Here is a 26,878-nt window from a genome sequence, read left to right on the forward strand (position 1 = left end):
TTCTCTTAAATATTTATGTTTTATAGTCTTACATGTATCAAATTAACAAACAAAATAATTACTATTCCCATGTGAATCAAAATAATATAAAAATAGAGTGAAAGTTTATGAGTCAAACTCTGGTCTTTAGAAACCTGTGTATCATTCACTTATATGTTACATAATATGATGGATTAATACTCTCCACACAGTGATTTTGAATGAAGTATCTGCCATGAGAGTAAAAATAATTGTACTGTCTGTACTGTACAGTCAGAGTCTGAAAAGAAATTACTGATTTTAGTCTTTGGATAGTGTCTCTCCAGTCAATTAAGACCAAGAAAGGAAAACCACATTGTAAGTTAAACTGATGTACAACAGTCATCATGAATTGGTGATCATTGCAATAAACCATATGTTCATTTACACTTCTAAAAAATTCAGTTCTCATTGTCACCAGTGGACTGACATAAGCATTCAGCCTGGGTTTTTGACAAACTGAAATATAGTTGGGTTTATTGGGGTAAATTAAAGTCATTAATCCAAAGAAAAATATTTACTATGTTATCATTTCATACAGGCACCTGGAAGAGAGCAAGGTCAGTATTTAATATATAATAATAATAATTTGATGTCTTTCCTTCATATTCCAAAACTGAAATAGCCTATCATTAAAATTCCAACTGAAGCAAGACCTGCTGGGAACAGAGAGATTTAGAGAGACCTCAATAGTTGTGGAAAATGCAGCAGAAAAAAGGAACTTAACTTGGACTTAGCTACAGCTATGTGGGGAACCAGGGTATCACATTTTTTCTAAGAAAATAACTTAAGGTTTTGAGAAAAATAAGTGTGTTGGAGTCTAAAAAACCAAGAGAAGAAAGAGATCTGCACAGAGGACATCACTCTTCTCCATCTTGCTGCTCTCCCATAATTTGAGGGTGAGAATTTTGAAAGAAAGGTTTTTTTATTAAACAGCTTAAGCTGTTTATCTGTGTGTCTGTGAAGGTCCATGTGTGCATGTGTGTTTATGTATGCGTGCATGAAGGTCCATGAAAAACATTACTCCAAAATACTTGGAAGGTAGATACAGGTTACGTGACTTTTATGCTGTTTACAGTTCGTGTTAATGAGTTCATCATTTCCTCTGGCATTTCCTTTTGTGGATTAAGGCACTGTTTCCTGATTTTCAGCAAGAAATAGTATTGACTGCATTAATAAATTCAATGCCTATTCTGTTCTATAAAAAGGATTTATGAACCCTCCACATACCTCTAGTTCAGCATTCTACATTATTTACTATTATGTTCAGCCATATTTGGCATCAGCAAACCCTGTAATGTTCCCCATGTAACACTCACTACTAGGATAAATGTTTCCCACCAAAATCATTAGCTGACTCATTCAAGCCAGATTGATTGCAGCCTTTTAAGTTTTTCTATTGAACTGCTTCACCCTCATTTATGAATGTAGTTAATTTATTTCACAGTAGTTGCTAGATACTGTCAGTTACACTTAAGAGGAAATAATAAGTTCTTATCGTTTTTTACTAATAGTTACAAGTTTGGGGAAGAAATCTGAAGTATCTTTTCAAGCACAACAGCATCATCCTGAAGTCAGGTAGGAATATAAGAATTTCATGAGTTTGTGCTGGATGCTTCAAAGATTAAATATTCTGCCCTAGAAAATTATGCCTCACTATGCAATAACAGCAAGATGATATCACTTTCTGATGCCATGCAGTGTTATATTATATTTTGCCTTGATGCATGACAAGAACCATCTTTGGGAGTTGCTTTCAAGCTTTTGTAATTGCATAGCCAATTTTTATCTTTAATAGCATGCTGCTGTATGACATTTCTGTTGCTATTTCTGTGATACGGTGTTAAATATACTGTATAAAGAAGCTCTGCTATCTCAAGCCTCAGAATTTTCTCTCCTACTCATTTTCTATTTTTATTTACAAAGGATACATACCTGGCCTTTCAAAGGCCAATTATTCTTCCATAGAAATTTGCCACAGTTAGTCCTATTTTTCTTTTCTAACCCACACAAATCTCTTTTCTAAATGTGTTTTTAAATCTATATTCTCCCAAAATACTCAACAACAAACCAAAAGTATAGCTGAAAGCATAGGAAGTATATGAATCATTCAACATCTTTCCTAGACAAATACAGAATCTCATATCTAGCCTTGTTTACAATGATGGCATTCTCCAAGATAAAATTATTGTCTGGAGTAAATGCAACAGTATTTGTCACCCTTAGTATTCTGTTTCTTCTGGTGTGGTACCAGTGGCTCCGTTATATGAAGTTATTTGGTCGATGCTCTTCCCAGTGTAACTGTTCCAATTAATCGCACAACAAAATACCAGCTGGGCACTCAGCAGAGGCCTAGAAAATCAGAACAGGCAGGGAACTGGGTCTTCCTGTAGAGGGACTGGAAACATCAGGTGAAATTAGCAGGGAACAAAAGCAAATTGTGCTTCACTACACATGCAGTTAAATTGTGGACCTCTTACCAAACACTCTTCTGGAGAGTAAAAAAAATGTATATAACTTCAAAAAGTGGCTGGTGAAATTAAGGGAAGAGAAATCTATCAAAAGACACTAAATACAAAATTACCACCCAAAACCTGTGAAGGTCCAAAGCTGACATGAGTAGAGGAAGGGGCATTCTGGGGAAGCACAGCTATGCATTGCCCTCTAATTTGACTCTTACACTGCCACCAAAAAAAATATTTTTCTGATGATGCCTTCATTCAATGCTTTTTCCTAGCCCTCAATGTACATGGAGCCCTAAAACCAATTGCAGCTCAGGTAAGAACCAGAGATGGCTTTGAAAACCAAAGTAAATGTGGAGAAATAAGATTAAGAAACAGATTTTGGTTGCTATGCATGTATATCTGCACTGAGGATTTTCAAAGCACTGAGTTAGTGCAAAGGGATTATTAAATAAAGGAAGCAGACAACAAATAAAACAATGGCACAGTCAACAGCAGAACAAAAACAAGCAGTTACTTGCTATTACCCTATGCCTGGTTCAAGCAAAGAAATACCCAACCTACACTGCAAGTGTTAAACCACTGCAGACCCCCACACCCAGAACAGGAGAGGGATTTGGAGAACAATGGAGAGAGGAAGAGAACGCAAATTGCTTGGGAGTACAAAGAAANCAAGGAACTTACCTCCATTTATAGCTGACTCTAAAGTGTGTAATAAGACCTTTTGCCATGAGATGAATAGTGTTAAGAAAGCTGATACTTCTCTCCCTTCCTCCAAAACCTTCTCCTGCAAATAATTTATGTAAAAAAATAACCAGCCTCTGAACTTCTATAGCAGTAACAAAATCCTTCCCTTGCCAAGGGTTGTTAGTTTTCAGTGATAATGTAATCAAAGTATTTAAGTACTCAAAGTGATTTTTATTTTATGATAATTTATTTTATTTTATGATAATTAATTTTTTTGCATATTATTCTTTTTTTCCAGACATTTATCTGTTAAAGAACTAAATGAAGTAAGTATTCATCTTTGTATATATCAGGACCATAAAAACCATATACATTCCATGGCTACACAGCGTCTCTTGTAATAGTATGTTATGTAAAAGAACTAGTAGAATTATATTAGCTTTGAATCATAAAATGTCTATCTTTAACATGTGTTGCACTTTCAGTACTGCTCCCTTCTGAATGGCAGGTAAGTTCCCAAAGTTGTTTCCTGAAATAAAAACATAGATATAGTGCAAACTCACCTTCCCAACTATCCACATAAAAGCATCTCTCATAACTGCCAGAGGCTGTGGATGCTTATGAACAGAGAGCAGTAGGAGAGGCATTCTCCTTCAGACAAACATAGATTCCACATAGATTTTTAAAAGCAGAAGACTGAAATTATAAGGTCATTAGAGGAGTGTAATAGCACTAATGTAAAATAAATACCTCAAAAATAGGATGACCCTTTTCAGTAAGAGAAACAAAAAGAGACAAATTTTATATCCAGATTTAACAATGCCTGTTATCCCTCAGCTCCATTTTCCCTCTCCTCCCCCACTCCTTCCCCAGGGCCAAGCTCCACTGCCAGGCTCCAGGCACCACGGAGGCATTTCTGCTCCCCGTGCACTCCTGAAGCAGCGGCTCTGAGTTCCCCTCTCTGACAACCTAGAAGGGCTCTTCCCTCCCTCTCTACACCTCCAGGCTGACCCCTTCTCCTCCCAGCTGACCCCTTATCTCCCAGCACGTGCAGTCCCACCTCCAGTGACCCCTGCACCAGCTGGCTCTGTCTAGGGGGCAGAAGCCAAGAGGCAATGCTGGGAATGCAGTTATAGGCATCTATAAAGCAGAAAGCAGTATCTTTTACACAGAGACTAGTAAAGGCAAGTGATTTTTTTTTTATTACATTTTTCAGATCCCCGTCTCTGTAAAAAAGATTTTAACAAGTTCCTTCACTTTCTACTCAGACTAAGGAAGTGAAGCAGAGGAAATGGGTTTAGCAACAAGGGAGTTTAGTTATGACAAGTGGTTTTCCCTAAAACTTATTAAGAGATACAGTCCCTACAATCATGCAGTGTTGAAGATTGTTTGTAAACTTCAGAGATAGGTTATAACTTATGGCATCTTGTGCTTCTTACAGAGGGTTTTATTTACTGCACTAACATGTTCCTACTGAATTGTTTTTGATTTTTTTTGTCATTGCAAAGAAACAGAAGAAAGGAATCTCTATACTAGTTAAGTCCAACAGTAAGCTGTAGCACTGATCTATAGACTGGTCTAGCTCTAACTTTCATATCCATTGAGTTTTCCTTCTCCACAGTTCTGACTTGGAGGCTGCCCCAAACCTTACTCCTCTCGCGGTCAGAAATTCCTTTAGTTTGAAAGATGGTTACAAAAACATGGTTTGATAACAATATTGTAATTAACACTTTAATCTGTTGTCAAGAAAGATAATATTTTGAAACAAAAAGCTTTGTCTTGTCCTAGATACTGACTCACTACAAATATGAAAACACTCCCAAGTACAATAAATATCTTACACCTGTAATTAACATTTCTGTCTAGGCACTGTACAGCGCACAAATACTGCAGCTCTTAACAGGCTCTTAGGTTGGCTGCTTCTTAAAGGAAAAATACTGTGTGTCTCCTGCCATGGAAAAGATAAAATATTCATCATTTCCCATTCATATAGATCTGAACATTTAAACAGTTTTGATGCAACATGCAGGAGGAGACGAGCGGGTCCTTATCATGATTTCAGACACTGAACAGCAGGTCAATAGATTTGAGAGGAGTGCCCTTCACCAGAACTCCAGTCTACAGGAAAAAAGGGTGCAGAGGAGCCTCTTGAAATTGGAAAGGACAAATGCAAAATCCTGCCCCAGAATGAACTAAACCCCTGGGAGACAGCTCTGCTCCAAAGGACCTGGGGACCAAAGGCTGAGCATGAGCCACTGGCATGTCCTTGGTGGCCACAAAGGCCAACAACATGTCAAGCTGTATCAACAGAAGCATAGACAAGAGATCAAGGGAAGGGACTACTCCCTTTTACTCAGTCACTCCCTAGACAACAGCTGGAGTACTGCACAAGGCTGAAGCTGACAGAGAGGAGAGGGTCAGCAGAGGGTCACCAGTGCAGCACCTGCCCTGTGAAATGAGGTTGGTGGGGCTGGCCTCCCTTCACCTAGAGAGGGGGCAGCTCTTGGGGAACCCAACAGCAGCAAGCCAGTTGCTGAAGAGAGATTATAAAGAAGGCAGAGCATGGCACTTTGTGGAAGGCACAATGGAAGTACAAGAGGCAATGATCTTGAAATGATGGTTTCAACCAGAAATAAGGAAGAAAAATTAAATATGAGGGTATTGGTACAGGTTTCCCAGAGAGGCTGTGAAATCACCGTATGTTCTGGGAGGTTTGCAATACCCAGCTGGTCAAAGGTTGAGACCACAGGTCTCATGTCACAGTTCACCATGCTTTAAGCAGAAGCTTGGGCTAGAGCTGAATGAGACTTTGAATTCCTAAGTAATGGGTAAACATTATTGGGAAAGCAACTTACATGGAAGGCTCAAAGTGCAACATCTACAGAGTGAACAATTCTTCTCTTAAATATTTATGTTTTATAGTCTTACATGTATCAAATTAACAAACAAAATAATTACTATTCCCATGTGAATCAAAATAATATAAAAATAGAGTGAAAGTTTATGAGTCAAACTCTGGTCTTTAGAAACCTGTGTATCATTCACTTATATGTTACATAATATGATGGATTAATACTCTCCACACAGTGATTTTGAATGAAGTATCTGCCATGAGAGTAAAAATAATTGTACTGTCTGTACTGTACAGTCAGAGTCTGAAAAGAAATTACTGATTTTAGTCTTTGGATAGTATCTCTCCAGTCAATTAAGACCAAGAAAGGAAAACCACATTGTAAGTTAAACTGATGTACAACAGTCATCATGAATTGGTGATCATTGCAATAAACCATATGTTCATTTACACTTCTAAAAAATTCAGTTCTCATTGTCACCAGTGGACTGACATAAGCATTCAGCCTGGGTTTTTGACAAACTGAAATATAGTTGGGTTTATTGGGGTAAATTAAAGTCATTAATCCAAAGAAAAATATTTACTATGTTATCATTTCATACAGGCACCTGGAAGAGAGCAAGGTCAGTATTTAATATATAATAATAATAATTTGATGTCTTTCCTTCATATTCCAAAACTGAAATAGCCTATCATTAAAATTCCAACTGAAGCAAGACCTGCTGGGAACAGAGAGATTTAGAGAGACCTCAATAGTTGTGGAAAATGCAGCAGAAAAAAGGAACTTAACTTGGACTTAGCTACAGCTATGTGGGGAACCAGGGTATCACATTTTTTCTAAGAAAATAACTTAAGGTTTTGAGAAAAATAAGTGTGTTGGAGTCTAAAAAACCAAGAGAAGAAAGAGATCTGCACAGAGGACATCACTCTTCTCCATCTTGCTGCTCTCCCATAATTTGAGGGTGAGAATTTTGAAAGAAAGGTTTTTTTATTAAACAGCTTAAGCTGTTTATCTGTGTGTCTGTGAAGGTCCATGTGTGCATGTGTGTTTATGTATGCGTGCATGAAGGTCCATGAAAAACATTACTCCAAAATACTTGGAAGGTAGATACAGGTTACGTGACTTTTATGCTGTTTACAGTTCGCGTTAATGAGTTCATCATTTCCTCTGGCATTTCCTTTTGTGGATTAAGGCACTGTTTCCTGATTTTCAGCAAGAAATAGTATTGACTGCATTAATAAATTCAATGCCTATTCTGTTCTATAAAAAGGATTTATGAACCCTCCACATACCTCTAGTTCAGCATTCTACATTATTTACTATTATGTTCAGCCATATTTGGCATCAGCAAACCCTGTAATGTTCCCCATGTAACACTCACTACTAGGATAAATGTTTCCCACCAAAATCATTAGCTGACTCATTCAAGCCAGATTGATTGCAGCCTTTTAAGTTTTTCTATTGAACTGCTTCACCCTCATTTATGAATGTAGTTAATTTATTTCACAGTAGTTGCTAGATACTGTCAGTTACACTTAAGAGGAAATAATAAGTTCTTATCGTTTTTTACTAATAGTTACAAGTTTGGGGAAGAAATCTGAAGTATCTTTTCAAGCACAACAGCATCATCCTGAAGTCAGGTAGGAATATAAGAATTTCATGAGTTTGTGCTGGATGCTTCAAAGATTAAATATTCTGCCCTAGAAAATTATGCCTCACTATGCAATAACAGCAAGATGATATCACTTTCTGATGCCATGCAGTGTTATATTATATTTTGCCTTGATGCATGACAAGAACCATCTTTGGGAGTTGCTTTCAAGCTTTTGTAATTGCATAGCCAATTTTTATCTTTAATAGCATGCTGCTGTATGACATTTCTGTTGCTATTTCTGTGATACGGTGTTAAATATACTGTATAAAGAAGCTCTGCTATCTCAAGCCTCAGAATTTTCTCTCCTACTCATTTTCTATTTTTATTTACAAAGGATACATACCTGGCCTTTCAAAGGCCAATTATTCTTCCATAGAAATTTGCCACAGTTAGTCCTATTTTTCTTTTCTAACCCACACAAATCTCTTTTCTAAATGTGTTTTTAAATCTATATTCTCCCAAAATACTCAACAACAAACCAAAAGTATAGCTGAAAGCATAGGAAGTATATGAATCATTCAACATCTTTCCTAGACAAATACAGAATCTCATATCTAGCCTTGTTTACAATGATGGCATTCTCCAAGATAAAATTATTGTCTGGAGTAAATGCAACAGTATTTGTCACCCTTAGTATTCTGTTTCTTCTGGTGTGGTACCAGTGGCTCCGTTATATGAAGTTATTTGGTCGATGCTCTTCCCAGTGTAACTGTTCCAATTAATCGCACAACAAAATACCAGCTGGGCACTCAGCAGAGGCCTAGAAAATCAGAACAGGCAGGGAACTGGGTCTTCCTGTAGAGGGACTGGAAACATCAGGTGAAATTAGCAGGGAACAAAAGCAAATTGTGCTTCACTACACATGCAGTTAAATTGTGGACCTCTTACCAAACACTCTTCTGGAGAGTAAAAAAAATGTATATAACTTCAAAAAGTGGCTGGTGAAATTAAGGGAAGAGAAATCTATCAAAAGACACTAAATACAAAATTACCACCCAAAACCTGTGAAGGTCCAAAGCTGACATGAGTAGAGGAAGGGGCATTCTGGGGAAGCACAGCTATGCATTGCCCTCTAATTTGACTCTTACACTGCCACCAAAAAAAATATTTTTCTGATGATGCCTTCATTCAATGCTTTTTCCTAGCCCTCAATGTACATGGAGCCCTAAAACCAATTGCAGCTCAGGTAAGAACCAGAGATGGCTTTGAAAACCAAAGTAAATGTGGAGAAATAAGATTAAGAAACAGATTTTGGTTGCTATGCATGTATATCTGCACTGAGGATTTTCAAAGCACTGAGTTAGTGCAAAGGGATTATTAAATAAAGGAAGCAGACAACAAATAAAACAATGGCACAGTCAACAGCAGAACAAAAACAAGCAGTTACTTGCTATTACCCTATGCCTGGTTCAAGCAAAGAAATACCCAACCTACACTGCAAGTGTTAAACCACTGCAGACCCCCACACCCAGAACAGGAGAGGGATTTGGAGAACAATGGAGAGAGGAAGAGAACGCAAATTGCTTGGGAGTACAAAGAAAGGGCATGCTGTGAGCACAACCTTCTCTGCTTTTTCAGGCAGAGATGCAATCAGCTGGGCTAAATGGAAGCTAGAGATGTTTGGGACATCATAGATCAGCTACTATGGGGTAAATGCTTTTGTGTAAACAAATAAACCACTCTCTGAAGAAATTGCTTTAGATTTATCCCAGATTCCTAAAGGCAAGGACATGTAAGTGCCATTATCAGGCAGGTCTATCAAATTATGGTTGGAAATAGGACTTCCCCTGGACTCTGTGGCTTTACCTAAGGGAACATACTGGAAGCCAACATTAACATTGATTGCTGGGGTGCTCTGCCAAGAAACTACCTGTGGTATGACTTCCCCAGGAACCAAGGCCACGTCTCTCTGCTCATTTTCCCTGGACTTCTTAAGACTGTCAGAAGTGAATCCAGCGCACAGGAGTAGTTTCACTAGATTCATAAGCAAAATCTCTCTAACCTTGAAGACAATACTTCTACAAACACTTGTGTTAGTTTTTTGCTGTCATATCATATTGTATCTGTTATTCACTAACCCCTCTACCTAATTTTAGAAAAATATGGTCTCATTAGTATTTAACCCAAAATTGCTATGTGGCTCATCCCTACCTTTTAATATACCTACACCTGCTTTAAAAAGTACTTTCATAAACCCAAAAGAGACAAAAAAACCAACTCAGCATGTACCTACATACTTTCGAAGAGCGAGGCAAATTTGATTATGAATTTGTGAAAGCACAAGAAAACACTTATTCTGTTTTGTAAATATTATTTCTTTTTGCAGAACAGCATAAAAATGCTACAAAGGAAATTCCATATATTTATCTTTCACAAACAAATTGTTTAGTAAAGAGGTGTATCTGTACCTCACATGGAATACTTAGAAAAAACATGACCTTAGTCTTTCTGATTTTTTGAATGTCATTCAGCCAAGTTAGCTCATGCTGTATCTCCATTCCTCAAAAACAGAGTTCATGACTTGGAAGACCCAGGGGCTTTGGGGACTGAGGATCTGTAAGAATCATCCACGCTGGTGACTTCCTGCTGTCCTTGATTACATAGCATACTTTAACTCTCCTGTAACTGCCTCTGCAAATACCACTTCTATCAAAAAAACAAACATCTAAGCTGTGCCAGGAACCTATGAACTGCATAATGTGAACTTATGGTAAAAGCAAATACCATCAGGAAGAACATATGGACTGTATTATTTGTTCAGATCAAGTAGAATTCAACTTAACTTTGGTCACTGCCAGGCTAAACAAGCCCACCTCCCCCCGCTCCCAGATTCTGGTGGGCTCCCTCCACTGAGCTGCTTCCTTCTTGTGCCAGGGGTGCAATCGCACACATTCTCCTCTGGATACTTACTAAAAGTCATTCTTTACATAATTCACAAAGCTCATTTAGATCTCTGTTTGCTGCTGCCACTTCAGACACTTCCTACCATCACTACCAGGGCTCTTTGGGAGCTCTCTGGAACAGCACAGTATCTTTTTCCCTCTGTCACTGCCTTGCTCTCCTGAAGCAACAGGGAGAGTACAAGTAGCCTTTCCCTCTGGTACCCTACAATTGTCTTTTATGTCCATATTAGTATTAAAAAATATTTCAAGACTTAATTTTATAAAATTTATACTAATATCCTTTTTTTTTTACTCCTATATAAGAACATGAGTGTTAGGCTCATGGTTGGACTTGATGATCTTAAAGGTCTTTTCCAAGTTAAATGATTTTATGTTTCTCTCTCTGGAAGTTTTAGCTTTTATTATTAAAAACAAATTATTTTCTGTGCAAAAATCTAAAACATTCTTCTACAATTTCTTGACAAGCTGTTGTTAGCTCCATCCCAGCAAAACTCAGTACATGAGCATTACAATAGAATTCTACATGTCTTGTCCCACAGTCTAAGATGCAGCAGAAAAAAAAAAAAATCTTTAAAACATACACAGCACAGGTCACAAAGCTGGGGATAGGCACTAAAAATACAATGCAAACAAAAATGCAAAAATCATGATGCAATCAGTTGAACAGTAACAATATTTCACATTTTGACAACTCAAACTGATTACAAAAACAAAAGGTAGATGTCTGGTCCCACTGTTTATTTTGAGCAGTGATTTAATTGCTGAATAGACTGCTTGCCTGCTGAAGATCGTGGCTGTTTGACTACTGCTATCAGTGGATGTTGTTTTAAAAACAAATATAATGCTATTATAAATCACAACTTGGTACATGTACGAATGGAACAGTGAAACACAAGGAAAACTATTACTCCTCTGTAAAAGAAAGTCTTCCAAGTAAAATTTAATATTCTATCATATGCTGCATATGAGCAGAAGAATAATAAACTGATAAAACTTGAACAGATAAAGCACAATGAAATACTGCTCTGGCAAACAATAATGTCTCAGGTGACAGTAACCAGAAGGAAAAGATGGAAGCCATTGGTAACCATATTCTTCTCATTTACTCTTACAATAGACATTAGGTTATTTCTCCCACCAGCACTGCATGAAACAAACAAAAATGTTTTCTGTTGTATAGCAGGATATGATTCTTTTCATCTTCAATTTACAGTTTTTCCCCGTATCACGTACCTGCAAACTATATTTGATCTTCAAAGTGAAAGGAAGTCCTTGCTTTTCTCAGGCTGTTTCTGCTGCATCCTGATCAGAGCTAACCCAAGCCTCTCATATTACCCCATGCTTTGTGTTCCTGCCCCATCCCCTGTGCTTGCACAGCTCCCCAGAGACTTGGGGAACTGGGTCTGTCTGTTAAACAGCAGCCCTAAATCTACAGACAGCAAATCACATTTGCTCTGGAAGGAGCAAGCTCTCTTCATCACTGGCCCAGTATGGAGCAGGTGCACACAGCCAAGGACCACCACCTTCATCTTAATGCAAGAGCAACCTCACCCCTCGGTCTTGAATTTGTTAATTGAAACAAGTCACAGAGCAGACTGAAATTCATCAGCGTGGCAGAACCTCTGAATCCGTCAAGGTTTCAACAGCTCGGCAGAAACAATGCTGGCTGGCAATGGATAATGAGGGGATATAATATGATCCAACATAACAGCAACTGGGACCCAAAGCAAATAAAGGGGGCTCAAAAGGTGAAAATAGAACAGAATGAACCATTACCCTTGTCCCACATTCAGTATTTTATTTAGTATTTGCTATTTTATTAAGTTTATTATTTTGGTATTGTGCACTGGCAGATTGAAGTGAATTAAAAACCATCAGGAAACTGTGTTAAATCTCTGGGGACATCACAGAAAAGTCTGAAATCACTGATGCTGCATTAGCACAAGACCACTCCTAACTGACAGCTCTGAATTTTAAAGGTTAATGTCACAATATTTCTAAACTAGAAGGGCTATTCTCAGACTTACTCAGTAAAACATTCTGTAAAATGAAACTATGAGTTTAATTTAAAGAATATAACTCTTTTCCTTCTGAATTTACTTTTACAGGCTCCACGCTAAATGTAGAGAACTTGACAGTGAAGAGGTCACCATCTCCTACACCATACACAGTATGCAAAAATAAATCAAAATATTCACTTGTAGAACAGGAAATGCAATTTCTTACCCAACCCACTGAAGAGGTAAAGACCAGCTTTGCTTCATAAAAACACAAGTTTTTAGGAAACAGGATTAACAGCATAGGGCACCACCCCACCACCCCCTCTGAAAGCTGTGGTTATTCAGCACTCTTCAAAACAATCCAATATGAGCTCTTGAAACCATAGATAAGAATTTGAATGTCTGATTTGACTAACATTTCCTAACAGGACTATATATCTACATCTATATACATATATAGATATATATGGATATATGCATATACTTTTATATACTACGCTGAATGTGCTTTAAATGCGGATTAGATACAATCTGTTTTCACTGGCTTTGCTTCTGCCAGCTGTTGTTAATTTCTATACACTGATTACGATATCTTAAAATTAAGGATTTAAACAAATGTGAATGGTACGTTGGAGAATACGATCGCCATGAAGCAGAGAAGGCACTGCTACAGGAAAGCATTGTAAGTACCATTTATCTCAAAACCTAGGGTATAAACTCTTGGGGGAAAATTTCTGTAAATTGTCCATAATGGCTTACAAGTCTTGTTGTGAACTAACCATACAATCTGTAATTTAAATCTGTATCATACAGGATGAGACATTCTTGGTTAGAGATTGTTCAAAGAAATCAAAGGCTGAACCATATGTTTTGGTTGTTTATTATGGAAGAAGAGTATACAACATTAAAGTACGTTTTCTGGAAGAAAGCCAACAATATGCACTGGGAACAGGGCTCAGAGGAGATGGTGTAAGTAAAATCCCATCTGCTGTTACAGTCTATAGCTTTTATGTTGCACTTCATAAGTTCTTAATACTAAATATTAGTTACAAACTCTCCCATATAATGAACTTGCTGTTTCATTAGCTTCTTTTACAACACTCTCATTTCAAATGTCTCAAATTTTCAAGCAGCTTACATAATAATTTAAAACCAAATTTTACATATCATACTCAAATTCAGATTTACATCAATGTAAAACTTTCCTAAGTACTTACAATACTTCTATCTACTGTAAGTAACACCTGCAAAGTAAAAGGGAAAGAAAAGTTCTACCTTTTCAAGTATACATATTATTTTAGCACATTTTTAAACTTGTGATAATATAAGCAAACATTTTCAAATACACACAACTTCACATATCTGACAGCAGGGCCTGGTGCTGCTTTTGCTGTTTAACATCTCTTGTTGTCTGTGCCTCATACAGCAAAAGGAGAATTTTTTTTTTAATGAGGCAATGGGACAACAGTTGTCATGGATATTCAGAAGCAATTAAATCATGTGGGTCCCCAGCAATCAGTCTTTCAGATATGCTAAATTTCAATTAGAAAATCCCTTTAGATTAGCAATGCTTTTTCACATAATTCAATTCAATTCTAGTCATGACAGGAGTCTAATTCCTATTCTAACTATATTGTTAAATAACACTGTATCTGCAAGTCTTTAACAAAAGGAAAAAACATTAAACCTGAAAGTCATCTCTATAAAAATGTGATATGTGCAAAAAAAAAATAAATCCTAAAACTTCAAGAATGCTCAGCTGCAGAGCAAAAAAGCAAAGCAACAACCTCCTATGTGTTATCAGCTATGTAAATGACTGACAAATCTAACTCAGGTTAAGCAGCAAAGCCTCTGTAGCTAAATCTTCAATTATGCCCTTTCCACGCACGTCAATACTTCTCAAAACTTACCTTTTGCATAGAGAGACTTAAAAAAACCTGAAGTCACAAGTGACCGAAGCCAACTTCAACCATTTGACAGGTTCAGAATTTATATTAGAATTCTTATTAGAAAACATGGGATAGGATTTATGAGCTTTCACAAGAGGGACAAGGTTTACTGGCAGGTTGTTCTTCAGGAACATTGGTTTAATGATGAGGGGCAAGAGAAAATCCTTCATTATTCAAGCACATTCAAACACTTTGGGAAGCAGAACTGTAGCAGAAATCGAGAATTGTACTGCAGGTACCATCGTCCTGGTGCTGCTGTAGTGACCATCAGTCTTCTGTAAAGGACTGACTGCATTTCTGAACTGTACCTCACAGAAGATTTCCTGGAGTTTAAGTATGATTTAGGAGAAAGCAAGTTTAGTTTTCCATGGTTCTTACATTGTTTAATCTTCCTGGCTCAGATCAGAAACAACAACTGAAATATGGCACACTGCAGCATAAGATAGTATGTGTATGGTAGACTACAGAATAAAGACATAAAGCTAAATTTTCATAATCTTAACAGCTTTAACAATTAAGGCAACTAGAAAATTACTTGAACAGTACATGAACAATTTTTACTGAACTAAAAGGAAGGAGAACACAATCCCTCCCATCTCAGGAAATACCAAAATATATGTCTTTGTTGTTTGTTCCAACTTCTGCACAGACAGGACATATCTTAAGAGTGGGTCTGGAATGAAAACAGTCAAATTGGAAAGTAAAAATTCCAGAATAAGGATTCCAAGCACCTAGCCAACAATCAAGACTTGGCTCTACCAGGTCAAATCCATAATCACGGCACCTTACCTTAAGCCTTCTTTTTTAAGTATTGTTTCTCTTTAACTCAGAAATCCTCCTGTACTTCAAGTACAACAGAAAAATTCCAGAATTGCATTGCTAGTCAGTTAATGAAGCGTTGTACCAAAGAATCACAGACATGGCAATCTCCTACTCCTGTTTATTATGCTCAGCAGCAAGACTTGAAAACAGAACTGGGTACAAGGCACATGGGCAGTAATGAACAATCAGTGGCACCAACACTGCTCAGAAGAGCTTCCTCCATTTCAGGCAGTCTCAAGGGATTCCCTAAAAATGCTTTCTTGAAAACTCTCATCTCGACTTCTGCAGCTCGTCTGAGGTTCTTTTCTCAGGAGGGTGAAAACACTTTGTAGGGCTGTGAATTACAGCAAATTGCTGCCTGTAATTTTCCAGTGCCTGTTAAAATGCTTTCCAGAGCACTCTGCATTGTCCCTCAGCAGGGATACCCTTTGTTACACCACATTTTGCACAGCACAGTGCAGCCAGACCAGCTGCTCTATCTAGATTAGCTGAATATTCCCTCTTCACCTGCCAAAGAGAAAGAAATCTGAACACCAACAAACAGGTGCAGACCTACTGTATTTCTCCCCAGTTGGTGATTTTGTTCAGAGGTTCAGTCTTAATAGATTTTCTGCAGCGTGTTTTCACTTTCAAATTAGTCTATTTTCATCCATTAAAAAGATACTTTTTTTTATATGTAAATATAATTGTTCAAAGTTTTCCCTATACTACTGCAACTTTTGATTTTTCACATACAGTTTACAAGTTGTTAACGCATTGTATCATCGAATAAGATTTTCAATTAACAATTACTTTTAAAACTTATTTAATTCAACTCTCATGAGTACTTCTATCATTAGCTCTGATGTAGCCCTATAAGGCCTTGAAGAGGGGGGGAAGAGGGGTTGATGATCAGATTTTTATGTTTGAAGTAACTGAAGTTCCATGCAGCTAAATTAGTATCAAATTCTAATATAATGAATACAAGTAGGGATGGGGGAGGGAACAATCCACTACTAACTCTCTTGGTGAAGGTACATCTTTTGCTAGCAATTTAGCCACAGATGTTCACACCTAAATACATATTTAATATATTATACTGAGCTTACTAAAGGCCAAATCATATAAAGCTATAAAGATCAGATCCCCAAATGAGGCATACATAGAATTTAGGCATTTACATTCAAAACAGCTGTCCTGAGCACAATTTACTTGGATATTGCCTCTCTCTATGCCAGACAGTTTCACTAGTAAAGATTCAGAGATCCTGTAATACTGCCTCTTTTCATGTGCACAACTCTTTTGAAGATGAAAAAATACAAACCTTGCTCACATATAAAGATGATAATGACACAAAATTTAAATATTTTTCTTATCTCCTTTGCAAAACTAGATCTGCCACACACAAAATACAGGGTTTTAGCGTGTCTGCAGCACCAGGCTCAACTCCCAATTCAGTAACTAAAAATCAAAGGCAGAAGTAGGCTTTTCTTCAACTCCGTGCCTATTTTACAAAGAAGCTTAGTGCATGGCCTGGTGTAGATCTCTGGATCTCCCTGTTCTGGCCAGAGATATTTTCTCCATTCTCACCACTCCATTTGCAGCTAACTTTCATCTCCAAACTATCAGTCATACCAGCTACATCATTTCAGTCAGTTTATTTCCATGTGAGTCAAATGGATTAGTTCCACCTACCTTCACCAGCCATCAAACTGGCCTGCCTCATCTGAGTAGATTAGGGAGCACTTCCATGGTGCCTTCCACTGACAATGTTATGTCAAAAGTTACTGCCAGGAGAACAAGCACAGCAAACAGCCAATACTTCCAAATGAGAAAGATATTTACAAGGTAAACATCTTGTCCACAGCTTAAATGACAGCTCAAGGATGAACAGTCTCATTCAGGATGCGTGACAGAGCCCAGAGTCCTGCCACCACCCCAACACAATTCAAAACTATATCTTTCATGAGCAATCCTTGAGACCCTATTCCCATCTCTCCAGAACAGTCTGGAGACCAGCAGATACACATTCCTATGACAGTAGAGACTGCTTGAGTTTCTTCACACAGTGAAGGGAAACAAATCAGGTACTGAGTTTTCTTCATCTCTATGTCTTTAGGTGTCTTTACACCTAACGAAGTGGGGGGAGAGTTCCATTAAAAGATCTGAGGACATAAAATTCTAGACCTCATCACTATAGTGTCTAAGTCAACTTCATGTTCTAGCAGACATAAAGAGACTCAGAGCTTAATATATTAAAATTCATTAATTCAAATAAGAGTAGAACATGAAATAAAATAGAAAAAAATACCTAAGTAACATCTGAAACATTTTTCCTCATTACCAAAGAACTACAGCTTAAAGGTACAGCAATGAATAATGTAACATTAGCCTAGTTAAATTTCCAAAGCAGGTGAACAATTACAGTAAGACTTTTTAACCTCCCAGCCAACGAAAAAGCATTAGAAAGCAGGAAAAGAATTGGTGCTCACAAAATGTTTAGAATAAAAAAAGTAAGGGTTACTTTGTTATGGTATGAAATACAAACCACAGTTTTTGTCTGGATTTTCAGTAGCAACAGGGACTTTGAACATAAACAAAGACAAGACAGCAAAGTAGAACAAATGCATACAAGTAAAAATTATCAAAAAACCCCTAAAAAAATTAGCACAATGGCTTTCATCTTAATACAGAAACAGTTTCACCAAATCACATATTTAATCAGATTCTGTTGTTATAATCTAGGTGTGAAACAGGTGGGGATGAGAGAATCTATGACAAGATACCACCAGGTGTACAATGAAGGTTCACAATCACAGTAAATGTTACACAAATACATGATAAGTATTAATGCCAAAGTAAGCTTGCATTACTGTGTGCAGTCCTAGTGATTTAATACCAATGAGTCCAAAGAATAGACCAAGAGGAAAAACAGTAATATGGTGAGAGCTTCATGGTGTGATGAGAGCTTAGAAGTTACACATAAGGAAGAGAACTATTTAAACTGAAGGACTGCTAACCAGTGGATTGGGAGGATTAAGATGCCTTCACTAGGACAGATGAGGATAGACACCTTGGATAGCTTTTTGTTGCTGTTTAATCAAGTCAGCAATCATGAACTACACCTTTATCACTTTAGCAATGTGCTTGGAGGTTGTCTTTGTTTTGAGCACAAGAGAACAATACTACTCTGCTGGGATGCTCCTTGTTCCACACTTTTACAGCAACTTTCTCAAGAAACTGAATGGGGGGGAAAAGGTTACATTTAATAATGAAACTTGCAGCGTAAAGTATCATGTACTGCTAATTAAGTGCAACTTTTGCCAGCAAAAATTAGTGATGATTTATAGTTATTTTGTCATTTCAACATCTGTCATCACACCTGGCATCACAAACTTTTATAGGTGATACTGTATTATCAGAGCTTAGATATGCTCCCTTTTCACCCTAAGCAGCCAGCTACTTTCTCCTACACAAGACAGAGACACACAAAGGAAATAAGAGGATCAAAATATGGTACTTTTCCTTTTATAATCACTTCCATCTAATCATAATTCTGTGCAAAATACTACCTATTTTTAATACTGTCAATTAACAGTCTTTTAATATTATAGATTAAACCATACAGTAATTGTATTTTCAGTCACTGATTACTATTTTTTTCCCCCCTAGAAATTTAATTCTGTGGAAGAGATCATTGAATTCTACAAACATGTTCCCATAAAACTCATTGACGGAAAGGATCAGTCAGGAACTCACAGAGAACAATGCTACCTCACACATCCATTCAAGTCACGCAGATGTTTTCTGCCTTAACATCGCAGATTCATTTGTACAGATGTAAACAGAACAGTTATTTAAATGTCTCAAAAATCAGATTAGCCTTTTGAGCGAGGAGCTCCCCATAATATGTAGCATTCTACAGATCTACTCCATTTTTTGATTGTTGCAATCTAACTTTGAGGATACAGGTAAAGTGTATGTCAACGTATTACTTCACAGAGAAGTGCAGAAACCGACTCCTGGTATCCTGACAACGACGGACCAATTTGCTTATCTTGCACTTTACCTTCTGCCATAAGATGGAAACCAAACTCACCCTTACTCACCTAAATGTCATGGAAACTCCACTAAGTAGCAAAAGCTAATAAAGCATATCACAGTCATATAAAAAAAAATATTCTTGTTTTTAAAAATACACATGAAATGCTATGTGCCAGAGCTCTCACTGTCTAACAATTTCATGTGGTGTGCGTATGTTTGCTCAACAACAAGCTGTGCTCAGCCAGCACTGAAGTCAGTGAGTGTTAGCTGCTGCTCATAGGTATTGGAGCAGATTATAAAGATGGTTAAGTAATAGAATTTACATAATTACAGCTAACACTTACTCTTTAACTTGCGTAGCAGATACTTGTATTCCATCCCTGAGCCTTCAAACACATAAGTAGAATAATTACGCAAACAGTCACTTTGGATTCATACTATGTGCAAATATAGAGATAAAAATCAATAGGAACAGTAGATGTGCTTCAAACTCAGCAAGAAAACATGCTCCAGTGTGTATCAAAGAACATGAGAATGTGACTTTTTTCCAGCAAAAAAATAGCGTAATACTTATTCATACAATCTGAGTTTTGGAAGCCCTAACTGAATTCCATATGTATATGAAAGGCAAACTTCAGATTTTTTTCTGCATAGCATCCATAGTCTTCCTTTCTAAGCACACTCAGAAAGTTTGGCTAGGTAATTGGAATATACAAAAAAGTAACCTCAGTTACTTTATCCTTAAGAATAGGAACAAGAATAAAAACACTCAAGCCCAAAACCACAACATTCCAACCCAATTTATGACGTAGTAGGTGGCACAAACCAGCTCTAAAAAAATTTAGGTTGTTATTTTTTTGAAACATTTTTATTTCTCGATGCTGCATCAAAATGCAAGAGAACATTCACTGTAATTATTTCTCTCAAACTGATGAACCTGTTAAACTCAAAGGAAATTACTCTGACATAACATTTTCTAATAAGAATAAAATTAACAAAACAGAAGCTGCTAAAAGTAGAGTTTAGCAGAGCTCATAAAAAGAAAAAGAAGCATGATGTAACTTGCTTTAAGGATTTCATAGCCACACTACAATTTAACTTACAAAAGACTTCCATGTTAAAAAACAAAACAAAACAAAATTCTAAACTAAGAACCATAAAACCCCCACATCTCAACAATTCAGATAGCAGGTTATGGGAGTGACATATCGAGTTTTGCAGATTTTTACTCAAGTAAACAGTAAACTTGCTTACAGACGAAGACAAGCATTACTAGTATACTTAATCCACCCAGAGCTTTTAAAGCTGAGCAGCAACACCTCCCCCACCCCTCCCCAGTACAACTTTCACAAGCAATGTTTTAATTTCGCCAGTGACAACTCTTACAAAGCAAATTCAAAACTATTTATTTAGTAGCTTCTACAGAAACAAAATTAATTCAAACAGTAACCTGGACTGAAGGAGTTTGTGGGGGTTTTTATGTTAACCATTTCAGTATTTATTGTATATGATATGCCAGAATTTTAAAACGGAAACTATTCTCACTATTGAAAATGCAAAGAGCACTGTTAGGTTTGGCATCGAAGTATATGAAGTGAAAAAAAAACCCTCTAGTGTACCCATCTAAAAAAATATAATTCCATTTGAATACAAAATGAGAACTGTCATTTCCTTATTATTGACAAAACAGGCAAAACGAAGTTTGTTCTGTGGAATAGGTTAGTCTGATACAAATGATACAAAAATTTTCAATGTGTACATGACAAAAAAGATCTGACTTAAAGCACCAACTGTCTGAAGGATTTTAACACTGTATTGCAAAATTATGGGAAAGCAATAAGTGGTTTTGAAAATAAACCTCAGTCAAATGTAGTTTTAAAATATTTACATTTCAATGCAGACATGACAAATACCTTATCAAAACAATGTATAATCTGCTGGAGTATATAAAAAATATTCCCAGCTTAAACTGTTTACAAAAATGCACCAAGAGTGGAAAGAGTCAGGGACTACCAGTTTTTCAAGAGAAGTCCCAGTTCAAACATAAAACACACATCCAGCATTAGAGTCAGTATTGATTTTCTTATCCCTAAAACTGTAAGAAGTTATTTTAATTGTAAGTGCTTCAATATATTTCATTCTATATGATTCTAAAATGATTTAAAATTGACAAGATGAAGAGAAACATCTATTCTTCCCTCTTCTTTACTAAAACTTGAAATTTGGCCCTGATTTAGAAATTTGTTTAAGAAACTGAGCAATGTTCACACTACATCGAAGTCAGTAGGTACATGTTAGACATGATCTGTAACTAGGCACACACTTGTATGAATTTGAGGCTTACAAAAAATATATTCTAACATCTAAATTCTTAAGAATGATGAAAGATTGCACTGAAAATCTGATTCAACACTGTCAAAATAAAACTGTGCAACGTGGCTTTTCATTTTGAAAAGTCTTCATCTTCAGCAAGTTCCTCTGTAAATAAGCTCACTAACTAGAGTTCTAACCAAATGCTGAGTTCTGTAAATATTCTATCACACACATGGTGGTAGAGGGTTTATGTCTGGCTATTACTATTTCAGAACAGCCTACAGGCCATATAGAGAAGTGCTTCTTGTTCCTATCAACTCAAGCCTGATTGTATATCTGGCTTGATGGTACAGACACCTGACTGCTCTGTTCTTTCACATCTACACAATACAGGCTAAGTAAAGTCTAAGTACTAAACAAAATTAAACTTATTAGTGCTATCTGACCTAGTGGGGAGTAACTGATTCCACAGATTTTTCACTTACACCCTTGTATCTCCTCTGAAGTCAGCAGAAGTGTTTTTACTCCACTGAAACAGAGCACTTGCATTTAACTTTTACTTTTTATGGATAGTGCTTAGTTTGCCACTAAAACCTATGATATACACTTGCTGTCCACGGAGGACCAAAGGTGCTTTCCAGTATACACGTGCTCGATCTCTGACACACCATGCTGTAATAAAGCAAACTAAATCCTATTATCACGGCTAGGCTTCGCGAACGAAGATTTGGGAAATTTACAAAGATCTAAGACTTTAATCCACAGAGACCTAGCACAAACCAGTTACAGCACAGTATCCTAGGGTAAGTAGAAAGATGTTTGCATAGCAAATCTTTTTCAAATTTCTCCCGTGGAACAGATGAAATTGAACTCCAATACAAATTTCAAGCACGAGAGTGCAAAGCAGTGCTTAATCCTTGCTATCGGCTTCTCTCTCTCTCTCTCTCTCTCTCTCTAATTCTGCTCTCTTCTTCCACTTTGCTAACAGCAGAGATCTTTTGGCAAAATAAAGCAGTTATTTCAATCCTCCATCCCGAGCATATTAGTGGCACTCATTAAAAACAAGAGAGGAAACCTCCGCTAGTCTCTCACTTAATGGTTTTTTGCTTGAAGAGAAAGAACATCCCAACCCTTGGTTGCCTCTATTAAGTGCCTCTGTCCGTGACTTATCCATTCTTCTTGGTCCATATATACTCTTCCACAAAACCAACACTTAAACAGACACCGAAGTGCTTCAGGTGGTGAGGTTTCCACCACCTGGTAGTTGTTTTTATGGGTCTTTTTCAGCTTCATTTTTAGCATACTCTGCTTTTTTGTTTGGTTTCCTATCTCAACATTCTGAAGAGTAAGACGCTTTCGATAACGTTTGACACCAAGACAACTACTTGTCCTTTCTGACAGAACTACTTTCAGGACTTGACCTTTATACTTGTTGATAGTCTTCATGACATTAATTATCTCTGGTGAATCAACATCAGGATGGTTTAGTACCACAACTGGCTGGTTACGACGAGGGCATTTTATCAACTGATTCATTTTCAGAGGGACAAGCCGAAGACGTCTTGCTGTCAACAGGTACGACATGTCAGAACTTGAAGTGGTTTCCAACTGAGTTCTTGTTTTCCTCTTAGGAAGTTCTCTGAAGCTTGCTTGTTTTGCCTTATTTTTGGGACTTAATTGACTTTTTGAATAGGGCTTGCTTGGCTTGCTTGTATCACTGCTTTTCTGAAATGGTACACCAGTTTGTTTGCTACTATTTTTAACACTTGCCTCTCGCTTTGGTCTTTGCCTGAGCGATATACTTCGGGACTCGGAATTTGGTTCACTCTGATTAGGCAAACATGGCAAATTATCACTAAGTGTCTCAGAAACACTAACAGGGACCGGGCGAGGCAGAAACATTTCATTGCAATACACAGAAGGAGCTGATGTTTCACCGCTGTTTTCTATTCCATCTGAGTTTTGACTGCTAGTAGCATTCAGCACTCTCAGCATTGTCCCTTTGGGGATAAATATGGGAGTAGCAACATGGGAATTTTTAGTCACCCTGTTTTTAGATGTTCTTGCAAATGTAAATAGCCGATCTTCACTGTGCTCTTTGCTACTAATCACACTGTTTTCACCATGCTCTTGAGTTACAGGTTGTTCCACTTCAGTGGCACATACAACTCTCTCACAACTTGCTGAACTTTCTTGAGGCACAAGCACCTTCTTACGAGAAGCTTGACATCTCAAAGGCAGGGATTTCATGTTAGATTCAGACATGAGCTGAGCAATCTTTCTACACAGCAATGTTGCTGACTTCTTACTGCGTGTTTTGTCAACCCATCTGACATCCTCTGGAATGTTTTCAGCCCCAGAGCTAAGGGAAAATACAGATGAAATAACAGGTCCTTCAGAAGTACTGCCTTTATTTTTCATCTTCTTTAGTTCTAGTGATTCCAGAAGACGACTGTTCCTTTGACTTATGGTTTCAGCTCTCTTTACTTTGCTAAAGCCAAAAGTTATATCCTCAAAAGGTGGACTTTTAGTGATGTGAAATTTTTTTCCTGCCTCAGAAGATGTAACACATTTTTTATCAAAACCCATACCAGCTAAATGTGCTTCTGTAGAGCTGACTGGCAGAGTCTTACATTCTTTGTCATCCCTTTTCACAGGCAATGAATACTTTTCTTTTAGGACTGCAGAATAATTTCTGCTCTCCTGAGCAGCCTCTAATGAAATGTTCTTGGAACTTTTGTCTTCAGAAATAGAAGCATATTTTTGCAGGTGTATATCCTCAGCTTCTTCATAATGATACAAATCACAGTGGAAATTACTTTTTCCATCTATTTCCCGCCTTGAGGACTTAAGATCACTTTTTTTTTCAGTACTGTTCATTACCAGAGAAGGAGAACAAAGTTTTATAATACCTGAATGGACATCAACACCTTTCACCAAATGAAAGCATAATTTTGATGCATCTTCTCTCTGTATAGATACAGAGCTACAGGTTGAGAGTTGAGAATCAGAAGAACAAAGACATTCAGAATTCTTGTCATACGTACTACCCAAATTAAGCTGGTTATTAACACTGGATGATTTGTCTACATTCACTTCCATGGTTAGTAAGTCATTTTGAGACACAGATGATGTTTTTTTTCCTTCTGTAGATCGTTCTGTACCTTGACTCTCAAGTTCCACTTCAGCACAGTTCACAGGTTTGTAAGTTGCTTCTTTCATAGGAATTAGTTTAAGAACCAGCTGTTGTGCTCCATTTACTATTTTAATCTCTACTATCTGAGCTAAGCAATTAGAAGGAACTACAAGTTCAGACGGCGCAATTACTGTTAAAGGCATCCCAGGCTGTAAAGGCTCTGTTTTTGGAGAATAAACCTCAACCTCCACACTTTGATTCTCACATACACTCACTTCAGATGGCTCCAACACTGTTTTGTCCCGGACTGACGCTGCATTCACACTACATTCTACATTATGAGATGAACAGACTGTTTTAGTTGCTTTACCTGGAATCTCACAAACCATATTTGAAGACAAATTCGAAAATTCATTCTGAAAAGGAATTTTATTGTATTTCTGCTTTTTACATAAAGTGCTTTGACTCGGCTTCTTTTGCTTGTGTTTTATGAGAGTATTTGACAGCCGTTTTGTGGGTGTTTCATGTACTCTTCTCGTGTGTTTCACTATATAGTCATGTCTAACAGCACCATATTCACAGTATTCACACTGATAGGGGAAAGTTCCAGTGTGTTTCACCAAATGTCTCTGGAATTCTCCTTTGGTGTAGGATACATAACTACAGTGGGAACAAAGAAACTTAATTTCTTCATGTTGCCCTACGTGTTTCTTATACTGTAAAGGATCCTTTGTTGAAAATCTACATTTATCACAGTAGTATTTACCTGGCAGAAAATTTTTTACTTTAAATGTTTTCTGGGGTTTACTTGGGGTTTTCCTTTCATGTTCTTTAAAGTCTGCAGCACTGGCACCTGTGGGAACAAAATGGAAAGCTGGTGGTGTAATATGACTACACTTCTTGCAGATGAAATTTTTGTCTTCAGTCCACCCAATCTTCTTATGCTTCTCTATATCTTGCACTGAAATTTTCTGAACACTTCTGCATTTTAGACAGCTTATCAGTGACAATTTATTGTTCTCAGCCTCAGTTCCTTGGTAACAACAGTTTTGGTCATCCTCCCCATTTGATGGATTTGTTTTATCTTCAGAAGATTGCTTTCGGGGTGTAGTTAGGGAATTATTCCTATCATTAACTTGGCCAGGGTACAATCTTGGTAGTATTTCCCTCATTTTTTTCAACTGCATTTCAGAAGACGTGACTCTGCACCAGTTTCATCAAACACAGCAGCAACAGATAAAATTTTTTCTTGGTATTAGTCTTGTATATGCTGCTTATCAATCAATCAATCATTCAGGCTGCCAATCTGCAGAATATATGCTTTGGAAGAAACATGTTCAAGCAACTGCATCTGTATTATATTCCATGTTCTTAATTTTAGTCAATCAACTTGCGGCACTAAAGAATAAAAAGCAGAAGATCAGTTAGGATTCAGTGATCACTGAAATACAATGAACTAATAAGTGAACTATTAGCAGACTACAGCTGAATTACAGAGTGTAAGTCTACTGTTAATATACCACTGATTGTATTCTGCACATACCCCATTAACTCTAAGCAAAAAAATACCAAATCAAATAATCCTTTAACATTTGCTCTTATTCAAAAATTTCATAAATACGTAAGTTATCTGCTATGTATCAAAACCTAAAGAGTTCGTGCTACTTCCCCCATGTCAAGAAAAATTTTAAATTTAAGAAACGTTTTTAGAAACCTAATAAGAAAGATACTTGGCAGCAGAACTGAGCAGCAGAGTTTGACTTCATGTACAGCCCTCGATTCAGGACAAGATATTATGAAACAGTGCAAGTGGCACTCATTTGTGAATCCCATCAGGGAAACAGAACATGGTTACAATGGTTACTAGAAACACACAACTATTTGTTTCTTTTTAAATATAAGGATTTTTAAGTTAGCACAGAAATTCCTGCCATATAGAGGGAAGTTCTTTTCTAATCAGTGCCAATGTTTCAGATCCAAACAGTCTTGAATGCCAATTCATAAGATATGATTCATGATTCACATGTTCTCAAAGTAATGAAGTCAAAACAATCTGTGG

General features: G+C 37.1%; 2 protein-coding genes across 3 annotated transcripts in view; one reads left to right on the top strand and one right to left on the bottom strand.

Moving 5' to 3' along the window:
- Positions 1-20,139, top strand: part of CLNK (cytokine dependent hematopoietic cell linker) — a 34,083-nt gene extending 13,944 nt beyond the window's left edge. Inside the window, exons 9-15 of the mRNA XM_017824547.1 lie at positions 560-578; positions 1,533-1,596; positions 2,756-2,796; positions 12,685-12,818; positions 13,181-13,258; positions 13,390-13,545; positions 18,999-20,139. Coding sequence (XP_017680036.1) covers positions 560-578; positions 1,533-1,596; positions 2,756-2,796; positions 12,685-12,818; positions 13,181-13,258; positions 13,390-13,545; positions 18,999-19,142 — 636 coding nt within the window. The 3' untranslated portion in view covers positions 19,143-20,139. The remainder of the gene's footprint in view (positions 1-559; positions 579-1,532; positions 1,597-2,755; positions 2,797-12,684; positions 12,819-13,180; positions 13,259-13,389; positions 13,546-18,998) is intronic.
- Positions 20,140-20,752: 613 nt separating this feature from the next.
- The window catches only part of ZNF518B (zinc finger protein 518B), a 12,840-nt gene continuing 6,714 nt past the window's right edge, over positions 20,753-26,878 (bottom strand). For both annotated transcript variants that reach the window (XM_017824546.1, XM_017824545.1), the window contains one exon: positions 20,753-26,217. In XM_017824546.1, the coding sequence (XP_017680035.1) occupies positions 22,776-26,006 (3,231 nt within the window). In that variant the 5' untranslated portion in view covers positions 26,007-26,217 and the 3' untranslated portion in view covers positions 20,753-22,775. The remainder of the gene's footprint in view (positions 26,218-26,878) is intronic.

The sequence above is a fragment of the Lepidothrix coronata genome, unplaced genomic scaffold (genome assembly GCF_001604755.1).
Source record: "Lepidothrix coronata isolate B3197 unplaced genomic scaffold, Lepidothrix_coronata-1.0 Scaffold111, whole genome shotgun sequence".
NCBI classification, from domain to species: domain Eukaryota; kingdom Metazoa; phylum Chordata; class Aves; order Passeriformes; family Pipridae; genus Lepidothrix; species Lepidothrix coronata.